The sequence below is a fragment of the Balaenoptera borealis genome, assembly GCF_965194805.1.
Source record: "Balaenoptera borealis genome assembly, chromosome: 10".
NCBI classification, from domain to species: domain Eukaryota; kingdom Metazoa; phylum Chordata; class Mammalia; order Artiodactyla; family Balaenopteridae; genus Balaenoptera; species Balaenoptera borealis.
Genome location: NC_138874.1, coordinates 59,947,741 through 59,965,659, shown reverse-complemented (window position 1 = coordinate 59,965,659; position 17,919 = coordinate 59,947,741). Strand labels below are relative to the sequence as shown.

Below are 17,919 nucleotides of genomic sequence, written 5' to 3'. Positions count from 1 at the left end.
CAACGAGGTACCACCTCACACCGGTCAGAATGGCCATCATCAAAAAATCTACAAACAATAAATGCTGGAGAGGGTGTGGAGAAAAGGGAACCCTCTTGCACTGTTGGTGGGAATGTAAATTGATACAGCCACTATGGAGAACAGTATGGAGGTTCCTTAAAAAACTAAAAATAGAACTACCATATGACCCAGCAATCCCACTCTTGGGAATATACCCAGAGAAAACCATACTTAGAAAAGATACATGCACCCCAATGTTCACTGCAGAACTATTTACAGCAGCCAAGACATCGACACAACCTAAATGTCCATTGACAGAGGAATGGATAAAGAAGATGTGGTACATATATACAATGGAATATTAGCCATAAAAAAGAATGAAATAATGCCATTTGCAGCAACATGGATGGACCTACAGATTGTCATACTAAGTAAGTCAGACAGAGAAAGATAAATACCATATGATATCACTCATATGTGGAATCCAATTTAAAAGATGATACAAATTAACTTATTTAGAAAAGAGAAACAGACTCACAGATTTCGGAAACAAACTTATGGTTACCAAAGGGGAAACATCAGGGGGAGGGATGAACTGGGAGCTTGGGATTAACATACACACACTACTATATGTGGAATAGATAACCAACCAATATTCTGTAATAACCTATATGGGTAAAGAATCTGAAAAAGAATGAATATATGTATACGTATAACTGACTCACTTTGCTGTACACCTGAAACTAACAATAGAATAAATCAACTATACTCCAATTAAAAAAACAAAACAAAACATTACGTACAGGTATTCTCTTCAGAGTGTGATCCAGGGCTCTTAAGGCTGGAATATGAACAGGTAGGTCATGGTGGTTTTGTATTTCTGGCTCTCATGGGGAGCTCTGTGAGGTGAGAACATACAGCATTTAAATATCATGCTACTCCAGCAGAGGCCTTATAGTTGTCATCTGTTCTTTTTCTAAGTTACAGCTGAGGGTGATCACTGAACTCCTCTGAGGCATTCTCTTACCACAGCATCTCCTCACGTCTTCACCAGAGTCAGCTTCCACTCCACTTAATGCCTGGCAGGTCAGCATTTCAACAGGTTAGGTGCATGAGCACAACAGAGACAATTTTGGATACAAGGTGTATCATATCCTAGAGTCATATGGCACCAGCCAGTAACAGTTGGCAGCTCATTTGTTTGGTGTCTGGATCTTCCTCGGCTGGGGACAAAGGCCTCCTACAAACTGTGTCCAGTCCTGGTGCCCTGACCTACTATCTTGGGGTCACTAGCCTTCCTTTCATCTCCAGTGATCTTCTGTGTACTTTCCATCATCTTTCCTCTCTCTTTTAGACTTAAACTTCTGCCCTTTATCAATTCCTGTTTTACAGAATTACTTATACCTATCCCCACAATTTAGACCCTGGCAACAGGCATTCCCAGTGCTTCCATTTAAAATAAAATCAAACACATACCCTGTCAACATTTCCCTAATACATACACAAATAAATCCAATTTTTTCACATCACAGTTAGAGCCCTCTAAACCTTTCATCACAGCCTAGTGAATTTATCCGTCAGGGAGGGCTAGGTTCAAGTTTCACATACTTCGTGAATTCCTCTTGGATCCTCAGTCCCCAGTGAGCCCTTCCTCTCCCAAACTACTATTAAATGAAGAGAGTGAATTTGTCTATTGCCTCAGTGGTTTCCAAACATTTACTTCCCCTAATCTCAACCCTGTTTTCAAAGGGAAAGCCTACTAGGAAAGCCAAATATGTAAAACACCAACTCTGGATGGAAATGGTACAAGCTCCAACTCTCTTCCCCAACCCCACAAGATGTTCACCCAGGCAGCTTTAAAACTACTGCTCTATTCTGCCAATGAATGTTGTCAGTTCCATTTTTAGGTCATCTTCCCTGCTAGATTATTAACTCCCTGGGATTACAGCCCCTGTGTTACTGCCCTAAATTCAACTAATATTTCAGCATTATATACCAGGTACTGAGCCATTAAGGCCACAGTACTTTCATAATCTGGCCCTTAACACAGCTTATGAGGTAGGCATTTCCTTCTACATTTTACACATAAGGTTAAGTGGAGCTGGAAGAAAAGACCCAGTTTAATCAGCAGCAGAGCTGCAACCCATACCTAGGTCCTCAGAGTCTAAATCCACCACATTTTCTATTCCACCAAGCAGCCTCTCAGTCTGTTTTGGACTATTCTTTTCCGGAGTTCCTGAGAGAGACCAGCTGGTGCCAGCACCAGAGAGGCTACAATTAGTAGTGATCATGAAGACAAATTCAGTTATGAGTTAAAAAACTCATAGGGCCCTGTGACAATACTTAGTGTTCTCACTATTCCATGGCTCTGGGCTCCTGGGCTACCCCTAACAACTGTTTTCTTTTCCTGTTCATCATTATCTCCGAAGTTAACCTGACAGGATGATGGCATCTTTCTACAAAATTTACAATTAAAATAAACCCAAAACCAATAAACAAAAACTTTAATGTGCCCAGGAATAAGTAGCTATTTGCTTTGCTTCCCTTTCCTCCTTCTCGACTTCATCTATAATTATTCTTACACCATCATGAAGATTACTTTTCTCTCCTGGTTTACAGAAAAGAAAGGAGAAAAGGCAAATGGCTTATCAATAGACAATCAAGAATTAGTAAATGCCAGGGACCAGGTATACATTAGGATTTAAAGTTGCAGGGCCCAATCATTTGCAAATGATAAAAATTCACTGCATAAAAAATAAACCAGCTGTATTAATAATGGAAAGGCATTTAAATAAGAGACTGCAATCCAACTTTCAAATGTTTTATTCTTAGTGTTTTTAAACATTTTAATACAACAAAGATATAAAATAATATATATTAGTTAAATCTGGATTTAATTTAGAATCAAGATATTTACTTATATACAACACTGTGCTTCAAGGTATGGCTACGACAGGAACTTTCACATCTTCAAGTAATACTAGTATCTCTGCAGATTGGGTGACATTTAGGTAGCATTCTTAAAACAAAACATGCCCACTTTAGCCCAAGCTAATTTTGCTTCCCCCATTAAGTACCAGTTTCCACTCCCTTTCTTTCATATCAGAAATACTTCAACTGTCTTAACAATTCATAGATTCTTTGAATAAAAAATTATTAAAATTAAGCATTTTAAAGATGATACTACTAACTGGTAACATTGCTTGGCTTGTTCAGACAACCCAGTAGTTCAGACTGAAACAGACCTGAAATAACAACAAAAGTAAGATAGTATTCCTTCTCCTTCCATACTAGGCACAAAGCTTCCTTATGCTTAAACATGGAGTACACTGAATAAAAGTCCTTTGGTCAATTTAGAGTAGAACATATTCTAAAAAACCAACTTTTTGGGGAGCTGGATTATAGATTTCACAGATGTTTTCACTGAACTTGATGCAAAATAATTGGCATATTTTAGTTACTTGAAATTGGTGGCGTTTGCTGGGGGTGAGGGATAGGTGAGAGGGGAAATAAAACCTACTTCCATAGTAATTTCAGTCATTCAAAGCTACTCAAAGACAGAGAAAGAAAAAACCCTCAACCTCTTTCCTTTCTCATTGCTCACCTGTAGCAGTCTGACTTTTGGTGTTATTAACAATTTTCCTCTACAGCAATGTGGGGTAATTCAGATTAAAACATTTTACAAATGCAAACTGTCTTAACTGCCAAAGTAAAGATGGCATTAAAGCTGACATCCTTTGTTGGCTCTGAAACTATCTGAATGAAACCAATGCTGTTTAAGAAAGCCATGGGACTATTGTAAAAAAAGAGTTTTCCTGTCTCAAATGCCTAATACCGTAAAGAACTGACAAATGACTATTACCATAATTACTTTTAGTAAGGGGTAACTTAAGTCTACAAGACTATCAAAGAATTAAATTTATTAGATTAGAGAGTTTAAAAAAAGAATATGGTTAATGTTCTCAAACATTATGGAACAAGAATCCTTAAAAAAAAGTTTACTATGAAACTGATGATGAAATTGCTTTTTACTAATACCATCAAAGCAGGTTAGTGTTATAATTATGACTTTGAATATATAAATAACACTTTCCAAACAGGTTTCCTTAAAACACATGGTTTCATATTAGCTATAAAAGGATGTGATGCCTCTGTCCTTATGATTTACAAAATTATAAGATTTTTAGAATTCTAAGTAACAACACTCAGGCAGGTACAGGGTAGGGAAGAATGCCACGTGCAGTGTCAGAGTTACCCTATCAGCAGGTCTCTAGCATGGGGTTCTTCCTGTGAACAGTCCACACTTATTTAACTGACTGGTTCCATGGCTAAGCTCATTGCTTTCTGATTTAAAGGGATATTAATAAATAGATCTAGCACATGGAAGTTGTATTTTTACTCTAGCAATTCTGGCCACAGAGAACTATGGAGAAAATAGGCATGTTGAGAATTCTGCAGCCAAAAAAGGTTTCTCCCAAATTATCTGGTGATAATAGCAAACTTGCCTTCTTCTAAACCTGATTAGAAACTTCAATTACCCTTCAGTAACGCTGCTCTTCATGGGATTAAAAAAAAAAAAGAAAGGGGAAAAAAAAATAAAAGGTAACGCTGCCCCTAGGAAGACAGAAATTGCATGGAGGACTTTCAATATAACCTCCAGTTTGCAGCCCCAAACAAAAAACCTTGGTTCCTTCTATACTGAAATCTCAGTGTTTAATGATGTAAGCCTCTCACACGTTTCCAACTGTAGACAAGGTAAAAAATATGTAGATCTAAGGCATGTAGCTTCTCTACCTAGCCACATTCACACCCAAAATGTATATCCTACCTTCACTATGGTTTTAACAAGAAAAAAAATACAAAGACAAAATCTGGAAATTTCTGGACAAAACAAAAAGCAACAAAACTATAGGTTTTGTATTAAAAAAAGAAATGGAAAAGAATTTTGTCTCAAAGTTTTCCAAGGAAGAGACCTGGAGATGATTAATATATGTAAACACTGCCCTGTAATAGTTATAACAATAAATTATAAATCTAGCTTACCTTTTCCTCAAAACAGATATGATAAATGTAAGTGTGGGAAGTTATTTTACAATCCTCATTGCAGTCTGCTATTAGGCACTCTCAGTATCAATAGGTCTGCAAAGTTAGTTGCAATTTTTTTTTCTATTTTGTTCTAGAATAAAATCCATACGAAGGAAAGAAGATTGATGTTAGGAAATTTACCATTAAGTAGCTATTCAACATTCTTGACTTAATGTTGCCATGGATTTTTTTTCAAACATTTTCCCAAAAGCCAACGCCAGTCCCTCCCTAGCTAAATTCAGTCCTCTTCTGCCATCTGGAAAAAAATGGGAGTTACACATCTTTTGACCTCAAGGGTCAAAGTACTCTAACTGCATAGGAAACATCCTTCACCCTTCATGATTATGCAATTTCCTTAGATGAAATGTTGGCATTTTCATACCCAGCATGTAACAGAATCAACAATTTAACACGTTATCAGATTCTAAAGTATGAGATTTAAAAGCATAATAAAACTTAAATTGCCTCGTGCCATTTTCTCAAGTGAAAAATAAAAAATAATGTTCAGAGTACACCCAAATTGGGATCACTCAGCACTAGCTGCAACTTGTTTGCATTATATTTGCTTCCTGCCCAATCCATTCAGGCTCTTCTGTAGCTTATATGGGGTAGGAATATGACTCAAAGTGCAAAAATAAAATATTTCACCATTTAAGGAGCAGGTTTCTGCTAAGTGGTCTAATTTTAGACCTCAATATGCCAGCACCTTTTTAACTCCTTGTTTTAAAACGGAATGTAAAAGCTACACAGTTAATATTCCAAGTGGCTAAGCTCATCAGCTGGGGTTCAAAGTCTAATTCTAGAACCAACCAACTCTCAAAACTACTGTATAAAATCATTAAAAGTAAAGTGACAAATGTAATCACAGAGGTCAAATTACTTAAGGTACTAAATTTCTAGTGTTGTAAACAGCAACTAAGGTATAACACTCCTGACTGCCAAATTAAAACTAAATAGAAAGAATGTATGTACACAATTGTTTTAAAAATAAAAAACAACAAAACCTTTTCATATCCACATATGTCTGAGATGGCTTAGTTCTGATGGCCAAGAATGAGAAATTTCAAAAACCAAAACGTTACATAATGCCTGCAACCTGTTATAAATTTCAGAAAGAGAACAATTTGCATGCATACCTCCCTACTTAAGGACACAGAACTTTAACATCTGATAAAACACTCCATTATTTTGCTCATTAAATAACACCATTAAAAAGTATAAAATTGGGCTGTCATCTGTCTAGCTAATAGTCACAGCACAAAGTTATTCCAGGTACTTTCATCACTAAAATTAAGTCTATTTTATTTTTATGGATGCAGCCATTTTCCCCTCATGCATACTTACTGATGATCATACTGAACCCTCAGGACAAAATAGGAACTGCACCTTTTGTTGATTTTGGTGAAAAATACCAGCACTATATTTGTACTCTGCCACCTTATGTATGGCCCCTTTCATTCTCTTCTTGTTTCAGGGATACTGGTATATTCAGTATACTTTTCTTACGGATGGTTCAGAAGGCAAAAATTAATTTGTTAGTAAAAAGGATCACTTTCCAGAGTTGCATTTTTTAGAAAGACACAGAGATTAGTTCAAAGAACAAGTACTGCTCACTTGGTAGGGGTTTTTCCTTTGAAGAAAATAACGAGCTTAAAAAATTATTATTATTATTTCTTGACTAGAGTCCTACTGGAAATTAAAAAATCTTTCAACCAGCAAATTGCTTAAGTTGATTTGCTTAAGCTCAATAGGCAAATACTCAATAGGTAAAGGTAAGAGACTGACTTCAATCATAACATTAAGTCTGCCTAAAGAGAAGGGGCAGAAAACATCTACTTAAGCTATCTGTTCAAACAGATACCTAAGGACTCTTAATTATTCTTTCTTGCTTGCTATAATCACAGCCTTGGTCAGGACAGGGAACTTTACTTTGTCAACATACAGGCCAAAAAGCAAGACATCCAGGAACAATCTAGGGGGAGAAAGCAAAGTTACTCACTTTCAACAACGACTGTATATTTAATCAAGAACACATTACAAAGACAGTCTTCATCCAATTACTCTTTTCATTATTGCTGGTTTTGAAAATGGCCAACAATATTCATTTGGGACTGTACCATTAACATTGCATTCAAAAAAAGAAAACATGGGAAACCAAATTCTTGCTCTCCTACTCTGCTGATATGCTCTGGTATTGGCTAGAGTATGGTAGTACAAAAAGAGTCTTGTTGTGATATAAAAGGCAATAAACACATCAATGGAATAATGTTCATGGGCAGCCAAAATGAAGAAGATTCCAAAGAGGTTGAGAACCCAGGATAAAGTGTGCAAGAAATTCCAGCTTCTTGGTGTATCTGGGAAAAGGACAGAAAGATCATTTTAAAACCACACTTCTTCCAGTGTTTCTCAGTCATATGTTTCTTACATCAGTCTGTTTCTCCCATTCTTCACAGGATTTGATGCCCTTCCCACAGCCTCCTCTGCAGCTAGTCAGTTGATATGCATAGAAACACTAAAGATACTTACATTCAGTGACAAAGAAATTCAGCATAGTTAGGACGACTGTGTGGCCACTGAACATGTAATCTCCACAAGTGTGAACGCCAGTTAGGGTCATACCAAAGCCACTCCAAATGGCAAAGGCCCGGTGTAATTTCTCCCATACACTGCCATATACCTATAAAGAAAGCTAAGAATTAGTGCTTCAAATGCTTAGGGCAGTAGAGGCTCCTACCACTCCCATTCAAATTCAAAGGCTGAATGACTTAGAAATAAGATCTAAGCAAAAGCAACCAGACCCCCAGTCTAATTAATTCCAGACACCAAGAATGGGTGGTCAAAGCTTGGCTGTACTCAGAACTATTTTGGTAATTTAATGAACTCAATGCAATTCAAACTTCTCTACTTGGAGTTCCTTTATAATGAAAAGCTTACTACAACACAAAACTATTTCCAAGTTTTATACCCTATAATACAGTAGTATTTGCTTGGCTGTTCTTGTCAATTAGAAACAGGCTATGACAGCGACAATGGCTACCATTCAATATCCACTCTCCCTTCTTCACTGGTAATAGAATCTAAAATTTATTTGAAGAAGTAATGAACTCAACTAAAACATTGCATTTCCCACCCTCCCTTGCAGCTAGGTGTCGCTACGTGACTAAGTTCTGTACAATAAGATGTAAGTGGAAGTGGAAAAGATTTCTGGGAAGGCTACTTATAAACGAAAGAGAAAACAGCTTGGAGGTAGTCTTTTCTACCTTTCCTTCTTCTAACCTACAACTCAGACATGATAGCTAAAGCTCTAGCAGTCATCTTGGACCACAAAGTGGCTTTGAGGATGCAAGCCAAGTGTTAGGACAGGAGAGCAGAAAGACAGAAGAATCATGGATTTTTGATGACTCCATAAACTTATCACACTTGACCTGGATGGAGTACCTACTTTCAGACTTATGAGAGAGAATAAATCATTGCTTGTTTATTAAACTATAGCCACCGTGAAGTTCCTATTAGTAGCCAAACCTAATCCCAACTCCCACGCATAAACTTAAAAAAGCAATCCATTTTGAGGAAGAGTTTGAGCAATGGTCACTTTTTTTAAAAAGGCATTTAACACATAATAATATAAAAAACTGCTGCAATTTTATGTGCATTTACTATGTGCAGCATGCTGCTATATGTTTTTATGTCATCGCATTTAATTTCCACAAAAATCCTATGAACTGATTCAACTGTGCAGATGAGGAAACTGGCTTTAGAGAGGTCACACAGCTAGTAAGTAACGTAATAAGGATGTGAACACAGGGCGTCCAATTCCAAAGCCCTATGTCTTAAAGAACAAAAGAAACAATCTTATTAGAATCACCATTTCATTAGAAATCTCACCTGATTATACACTACCCAGGCTTTCCCTTTCTGCCTCAGTTGACGGTAGGGAGAGAAATTCATTATTAGAGAAAAGGAAAGGGAAGGTACTAAAATATACATGGTTTGGTTCTTTCCATGACCTCTAATGAGAATAGGGTTAGAGATGTTATGCTCGTGAAAGTAAAAAATCAGGTAGTGAAGAACAGAGATTGCTAGGAAAATGTCTCAGCCAAGGACAGGAAACAAGTGATGCCAGGCAAAAGAAATCAATAATTACACAACACTGTAAATCAACTATACTCCAGTAAAAATTAAAAAAAAAATACTGTATCACAAAAAAAAGGAAAGCAATTATTGCCCAATTACTCAAGTCTCCCCATCCTTTCCAATCTTAAAATGTCCCAAATAACCTTCCAGAAAAATAAAAATAAAAATTGAAACACAGCACAACAGAATGAATTTAGACACTTTGATGAGAAATTTGCTTCAAGTGTTTCTTTTCTTAAGGTGGTTCCATTGCCTAATTTCAAAAACAGGCATGTTCTTGGTTCTGTCTCCAAACCTACTACTTCTGGGAGTGAGATTTCAAGCAATTACTTTATTACAATGAAAATGCCCTATGGAGTTCACTGTAAGGGATTTGATTGCTAGTTAGTATCACCTTAACTATCTAATTTTAATGACTGCTGCAAATAAAGGTCAGTAAGTAGGTTATATTATAATTCAAAGCAATTAACAGTATTTAGGGCAGATTTGAATAAATATGTCCACATAAAACTAACTGATAATAAAAAACAGTCATTAGAGACAGAAAAAGGGCTGTCCACACTGTAGTGGGATGGTATCTAATTTTTGTAGCACATGTTGCAGCCCTATGCACATATATTTTTCTCTTTAGTGGCTGATCCACAATCAAATCCCTCAGCTACAGGAAATTCTCCTTTCATTATAATAAGCTTACGTATTTCTTCTTTTAAATCTCTTCTAATCAATTAGCATACTACAATAATTGGGGGTAACTGTTCTATCCCTCCTTCACACCATGCACAGAAATTCAATAGATTTGCTAACTAAAGAATGTCACTTGCCATCTGGTTCTACAAGAATTAAGTCATTAGCCACTGCAGTCGCTGACCTTCAACATACCCTGAAAAGACTTCAGGACACAGTCAGGAATGAGGCACGCTATGCTCTGGGAAAACTGACAGAAAAGGCCTCCAGGATAGTTAGATTTTTTTCAGGAGAAAATTTTATGAACCCAATTTCTTGCATCTTCCCATACTTAGAAAAGCACTAAAATCATTAACTAAGACATTTGTTCCTCACGACTAGCAGCAACCTTCTACCAAGACGTGTGGCTTGATTGCACGTACACCTTCCCCAAGATCACATATATGCTAACCTTCCCCCTAACGTCTTCAGCGTAGTTCCTCAGAGCTATCTGAGAAGCTGTCTCCTGGGCTATAGTCCTCAGTAAGTCTCGAAATAAACTCACAGCTCTCACGTTGTGCATTTTTATTTCAGTCGACAGATTAAATTTAAATTTAAATTTAAATTTAAAATATATATTTTTATATATTATAAATATTATAAATATATTATTTTATATATTATAAATATATATATATTTAAAATATTTAAAATATAAGACCATAAAAGTCTCACATATCACCTTTCATTAATCAGAATGGCAGTGACTCCAAAAATTGTGCTGGCACGGTGATGGGAAAACTGACATGCACATAGTGGTGATAGTAGTGAAAAACTAGTCTTTCCTAGTGAAAATGTGAGCAATATGTATCACAATTTTCAGTGTGTATGTTCTTTAATTTCCTAACTCCACTTCCAGGAATTTATCTTAAGACGATTAAATAAGTGAAAAACCATAAATGTACAAGGATGTTTATGACAGCATTGTTTATAAATAGTAAGATTTGAAAATAACTTAAATGTACATCATTTGGAGACTGGTAAACTGTACAATGGAATACTCTGCAGCTATTAAAAAGGATGAGGTATAGCTATATGTATCTCTTCAGAAGAAAGTAAACAACATACTATTAAATAAAATATAAGCTAAAGTACAATGTCTGCAATATAATCCTATCTTCTGTTTAAAAAGTATCTATCTATATAAACTTGTATGAATATGTAAGCATTGTTAAAAATAGTCCATGTGGTATATACACAACTATTAACAGTATTATTTATGGGGTGGGGTGAAAGAAGTGGGAATTTTGTGAGATTTTACTTTTTAATTTATATATTTATATAAAATTTGAATTTTTACAATAAGTTTATATAACTTTGTAACTAGAAAGAAGTACTTTCCCTTTTTGGAAAAAAAAGAAGAAACAAAAACAGCTTTTATCTTAAAAATAAAACATTTCCTTTACACTAAATCCTAAATGTCATTAACCCTTCCTCCTTTCTTACTGGTCAGTCTCCTTATACCTGGAGAAAGTTTGGTCACTCTGCAGCTCAGGGCTATATTTTTAGTTCCTGATCTCCTTTGGCTGCTTAATCTTCCCTTGCAGGTATTTCAGCTATTTATATTGCAGTAGAAGAACAGACACTTAATTTTGTTTTACACTTTACAAACAACATTAAAATAACAAAGGTGTTAATATATCATTTGAATATTTGGGAACACATAACTAAAGCATGGAGGCTTAGAAAAGTAGGCTAATAAATTCTCTTGTCCAAATTTAATGAGTCACAACAGCCAATTCTATATATAAAGCACAGGTGATCTTCAGGGTTTTTAAACATTTTCTTATTTTTTACAGTAATTCATTACCCTGGTTTTTTTGTTCCCATCTGCATAATCCATCCTCTCTCAATTTAACCAGAAGAGAAGGTATGTCTACAGTATACCAAAACAAGCAACACAGTATAAAACAAAAACAAAAAAATTAGCCATTATTTAAATATATCTCAGAAAGAGTAAAGTTTAGAGTAGTGAGTACTACACTTTAAATGGAATATGGTCCAACTGCAACACTTTTTAAAAAGGAGTGATGAGGACAGTGAAGGGGCCAGAGTCACGTCACATGAGGAACTAAAGATGTTGAGGATGGTGAGAAAGGGAAAATGATAATCGAAGGTTACTTTTTTTCTGTAGCTCTACAGCATTGAACTAGTTAGTATCAATGGATAGAAGTAACAGGAAGGTAGATTCTGGCTTAAGATTTTTACCAAATTATTTCTGGAGGTTTATTACAGATATTGAAAATGCTGTAAAGCACATTTTAATGTTAAAAGCGAAGTCTTAGCCTTAGTTCATACGTGGTGCCATCAACACACCAAGAATAAGAGGAAAGAATGATAAAGAAGGCAGTAGGCTACCTTTCCAGTACACTGTAGGTGCTGTCCTGGCACGGAGAGGGAGGTCACAAACATGGTAAAGCAGCGAAGCAAGAATACAGTGCCCATCAGACTACAAAGCCTTCGCAGAAGTATTGACCTGTGAACAGTGACCAAAAAGGGAGAAAGATCAGAAGAAAACAAACCAAAATACCTCAGGCATCTAGTGTTTACTTAGAGGGAGAACAAGCAGGAAAACCATTAGATCCTTTGAAGAGGACAGAAATCTTAGAGACCACCTAAAGCACTGTCCAGTAGGATGATGGAAATGGACTATAATAACTGCACTGTCTGATAAGCTATATACATGTGGCGCTTGAGCATTTGAAATGTACAAGTGAGGAACTGAATTTTAATTGTATTTCATTTTCACTAAATTAAATTTAAATAGCCACATGTGGCTAGCACCTGCCATGCTGGACAGTGCAGACCTAAGAGCATCATTTCACTGTTAAGAAAATATGGCTAAGAGAAAGTAAGAGTTATGCAAGAGAGAAGTAAGATAGTACCTAGACTGACACTTAGCTTAGTGTTAGTTTTATTACTCATATATTGTCATAACTTATTTAATGAGAAGCAAAGTTAGATACGTGATTCTAGGGAATTTTTTTGCTCATTAGTGACATTGTAAATTGGTTGACAGTAATTATGTAATAAACATTCTTTAATTTCTCTTAAAATTAAGCTATAAAATACTAAGGGTTTTTTTTAATACTAAGTTTTACATTAAGTATATCTCTGACAATTTTTTTTAATGTCTTAAACCAAAACAGATTATACGATTCTTAAGTACAGAGACTTAAACATTTTTGAAATGCTCCTCCCACCCTCAAAAAAAAGTACTCAACACAAGGTTAGGTAAGTTTCAAACTTCAGTGTGTATACCTGGGATGGAGCTCAGGAATCGGCATTTTATTTTTTTATGTTAATTTTTATTTTTTTCACTTCAAATACACTTCTGTTTTATTTTCTTTCTCCTCTCCTCAAGGAACTCTAATTATCTATATGGTAAACTTTCTGCAGGCTATCCCCTCAGTGTCCCCAAATATTTCATCTATTTTCTATCTTTAAAAAATTTTTTTCTTCAAATTATCTTCTGATTCATTAATTCTCTCTTCTGCTGGATTCAACCTGATGTCATACTCATTACTGAATTCTCAATTTTAGGGATTTTTAAAAATGTGTTTACTTCTAGAGTTTCCATTTCATTCTCTGTTAAAATTATCTTGAACACAGTCAGCAGAGTTACTTTAAAATCTGTATCTGGTACCTCCATTTTCCGGATCCACAGTGGGTCTATTCCATTATTTATTGTTTCTCTTAAATTTTGATCATATTCTCTTATATACTTATGTACCCCTTTATTAGTTATTTACTTGAGTGCCAGATATTGTATATAAAAAATTTTAGAATTAAATTTAGGCCTATATTATCTTCCCAAAGAGAGATTTGATATTTCTTTTGGCAAGTGGTTATGGGCTTTAACAATCTGGGGTCACCTTAATGCAATTTTAGAAACTGAAATTATTTCAAGCTAGGTTTCAGTCCCTGCAGGGTTTGCTTCATTTCTGGTTCACTACTACTTCTAGAGTGTAGCAGTGGTAATGTAAAAAAAGAAGAAAAGAAGGTAAGAAAGAGAAAAAGTAACACTGAATGGAGAGGGTCCCAACTCAAAGCAGGAGGATTCTACCACTTCTCACCTTTCTTAATAGCCCTGCTCTCCAATATTTTGGGAAAACACAGGAGCCTAAATTGAATATACTGTCATCCAGAGAAGAATTAAATTCGTTTCTTCTGAGACCCAGTTAGCCCTACTGACTTGAGAACACTCTAGCCCATTCCAAAATCCACAGCTTAATCTGGGAGTCTTGGTATCAGCCACTCAACTTTGTTAGATACCTAAGGCTTAGTCTCCTTATCTTAGCTCTGGCATTACAACCAGTGGAATGCTTTTTCAGAGATGCTTACTCATTCCTCTGATTGTACACCACAGATTATTTTTTCTGTGTTTTCTTTTTCATGTGTTTGTGTGTTTGGGGCTCTTGGAGATTTTCCTTTCTTCCTGCAAGTTCAGTGATGCAATCCTTTCTTAACACAGGATTTATGGTGAATCTTCTTACCATATGGTGGAAAGTCCAGAGCAAAAGTCTCTGCCTTCTTTTTCCCACGCTATCATTTTTTGAGCTTTTTGAGGAAGACAACATGGAATCTGAATTTTAACAAGAGCCCAGGTGATTCTAGAAAGTGCTACAAAGACCACACTTTGAGAAACACTTTCTTTGACTAATTAAACATCAAAACTTGCATTTAGCTGGTCACTGCTACGCTTTGCTAAACCTACCAAGGTTTCCTATATAAGGTAAACTCTTTCTTGTTTTGAAGAGTGGATAAATTCAAATCTACAGGGTCTTGTGAGGCAAAGTTAAACCAGAAAGCAGCAGTGATACATGTGTTTTTAAACCACCTCTGGTTTTAAGCAATCCAGTTATAAATATTGTTGCAAAGTGAGAGAGAATGAAGTGCAATATGGCCTAAAAGTGTGACAAGAATAGCAATCATCAACCCTTCTTTTCACCTTCAAAGCACTGAAATAACTGCTGCTTAGGACCTAAAGCCCATCACTGTGGTTTACCTCAAGCATTCCCTGGTGAGGAGAAAGAATAAAAAATTCACGAAAGTGTCCCTATTCCTCTTCAGTGTCCAAAGACAATGGATAGCAGACCCACAACTTTATCAGATCTTTTTTTTCTTCACTATGCCTTTTTTTTTTTTTTAGTTGAAGAATGGTTGATTTACAATATTGTGTTAGTTTCGGGTGTATAGCAAAGTGATACAGTTATATACATATTTATATATATACACACATATATATTTCAGATTCTTTTCCAATATAGGTTATTATAAGATATTGAAGATAGTTCCCTGTGCTATACAGTAAATCCTTGTTGTTTGTCTATTTTATATACAGTAGTATGTCTCTGTTAATCCCATACTCCTAATTTATCCCTCCCCCCTCCATTTCCCTTTGGTAACCATCAGTTTGTTTTCTATGTCTGTGAGTCTGCTTTTCTTTTGTAAATAAATTCATTTGTATTACTCTTTAGATTCCACACTATGCCTTATTCTTTTACTTAAATAATTTCCCCTCATTGAAGTAGGAAAGTAGCCTCCTCTTATGCTTTTTCTCCTTTTTTTTAATGCAGAAAACTTCTTCCCTTTATATCTCTTGTGAAAGTGCAAAAGAAGCACCTTCCTTATTCAGCAATCTTCTATACCATCTGAAGTAAACTACATTTGCTAGATGTGCACAGTGTGCAAAATGACCTCTTTTTTAATGTGCCTCCTCCAAGCAGAGAATAATTCCTTCCACCCAAACATCTGACCAAAGACTGTCCCTTGGAGGAGTTTCTAGCCTTCTATAGAAAGTGACATTTCCAATTTGTTTCCAAAGAAAGGCAAGGCTAGACTTAGATTGCCGTGGTTGGCCCATGGCTGAATATCGTCATCTCTAATCCTTCCCTGCAAAATACCTTCAGAATATTACTAAATATGTAAGTACTACCTGAGGCTGACTCTTTTGTTGATCAAACCCAAACATTTTCCTATGTCAGTAATTACAATGTCACAATGACTAGAGAAGGAAAGTAACAAGGAAACAGCAAAGGAAGAAACAAGGTTTGATGACCTTTGCATAAGACAGTCAAAACACTTTCAGTCTTTTAATGGAATAAGAGAGGTACCTGTGCTTGTGAAGAAGAAGAACCAGGAGCCAAATATAGCACAGAATCATGCCACATACTTCTGTCATGGCAAAGGCCCATGGAATTCTAGGAACGCTGGAACAGAAAAAAATTTAAATTTTGGACTGACAAGAAGTATATGTATGTAAATGGCGCCACCCTGTCAGTAAGATACTCTGCTAATAATGACCTTAAAACTGTTTTCTTTAACTTTTTTTAAAATTAATTAATTAATTTATTTCTGGCTGTGTTGGGTCTTCGTTGCTGCATGCAGGCTTTCTCTAGTTGCGGCGAGCGGGGGCTACTCTTTGTTACGGTGCGCGGGCTTCTCATTGCGGTGGCTTCTCTTGTTGCAGAGCACCGGCTCTAGGCACGCAGGCTTCAGTCGTTGTGGCACGTGAGCTCAGTAGTTGTGGGTCGTGGGCTCTAGAGCGCAGGCTCAGTAGTTGTGGCGCACAGGCTTAGTTGCTCCACGGCATGTGGGATCTTCCTGGACCAGGGATCGAACCCATGTCCCCTGCACTGGCAGGCAGATTCTTAACCACTGCGCCTCCAGGGAAGTCCCTGTTTTCTTTAACTTCTACCTCTTTTAGAAGATGATATCTGGAGAACCTGGGGAAAAAACTATTTCATAAAGTACCTCATTTACCAGGACCTCTTTGTTGTTTGTGATTCCCAGTCATGGTTCCCTGTAAAGAAATAACAACTTTTTCCTCCTTTCCCATATAGCATGGCAGACCTGTATACAGGACTGCCCCCAAAAGACAGGGGGAAAAAGGCTCACTTCTTAAATGGTGTGCTCATTTCAGAATCCAGACAGTCAGGGCTTGAACTCAACTACTCTTTTTTTTAGTATATTTTGTTTTCAAGCAAGTAAACAGAGTTTTTGTTTTGTTTTACTCCTTTCTTTCTCTCTCTGCCCTCCTTTGTTTTATATTTGTTTTCTTCTATCTTTTCCATTGTTGTCTTTCCTCACCAAATCCACAGCTCCTGTGATTACCCACTAGTAAAAGACATGTCACATTCTCAATTAAAAAGAAAGAAAGAAGGGGGCAGGGAGAAGAAGAAGATGAAGAAAAAGAAGAAGGAAGAAGAAGGAAGGAAAAGGAGAAAAGGAGGAGGAGGAAGAAAAGAAGGAGGAGAGTGGTGGAAGGGAGGAGATGGAAATGAATTAGTCCAAATAGGTCATCTCTGGGTGGTAAGATTATTGACAGTTTTATTTTTATTCTTTGTAAATTTACACTAAAAATTTTTATACAATTGCATGTTAATTTTATAACTAAGGAAATAAAGGTATTTTTAAAAAGAAGACATGAAGTCTGAAAGATATTAACAGTCTACTCCAAACCTTATTCAGAGTAACTGAAGAGAGTCAATTGTCTTCATTCAGGGACTCATCTTTTACCTATTACCTCAGAAAATAAAGACTCCTCTTGTGAATTTTTTTTTTCTTAATTTTGTGTCATGCTTTATTTATTTATTTAATTTATTTATTTATGGCTGTGTTGGGTCTTCGTTTCTGTGCGAGGGCTTTCTCTAGTTGTGGCAAGCGGGGGCCACTCTTCATCGCGGTGCGCGGGCCTCTCACTATCGCGGCCTCTCTTGTTGCGGAGCACAGGCTCCAGACGCGCAGGCTCAGTAGTTGTGGCTCACGGGCCCAGTTGCTCCGCGGCATGTGGGATCTTCCCAGACCAGGGCTCGAACCCGTGTCCCCTGCATTGGCAGGCAGATTCTCAACCGCTGCGCCACCAGGGAAGCCCCCTCCTCTTGTGAATTTTTAATCTATTGCTGCCTTATTTATCTGGCATTATGGGGGAAAGGGTTATTTCACATAATAGAAATTTTCAGATAAAAGATCCCT

General features: G+C 36.4%; 1 protein-coding gene across 5 annotated transcripts in view; it reads right to left on the bottom strand.

Annotated features, from left to right (window-relative positions):
• The window catches only part of SAMD8 (sterile alpha motif domain containing 8), a 111,916-nt gene that overhangs the window by 21,932 nt on the left and 72,065 nt on the right, over positions 1-17,919 (bottom strand). Inside the window, exons 3-7 of one of the 5 annotated variants that reach the window (XR_014249401.1) lie at positions 16,059-16,154; positions 12,301-12,418; positions 7,612-7,762; positions 1,028-7,439; positions 804-899 (exon numbers count right to left, since the gene is read on the bottom strand). Coding sequence is in view for 3 of the 5 variants with exons in the window: in XM_082408772.1 (XP_082264898.1) it covers positions 7,135-7,439; positions 7,612-7,762; positions 12,301-12,418; positions 16,059-16,154 (670 nt within the window). In the remaining 2 variants the exon portion in view is untranslated. Of the gene's footprint in view, positions 1-803; positions 900-1,027; positions 7,440-7,611; positions 7,763-12,300; positions 12,419-16,058; positions 16,155-17,919 lie in introns of those variants that run through there. The other 4 variants (XM_082408772.1, XM_082408774.1, XM_082408773.1 and 1 more) reach the window with 4 other exon arrangements.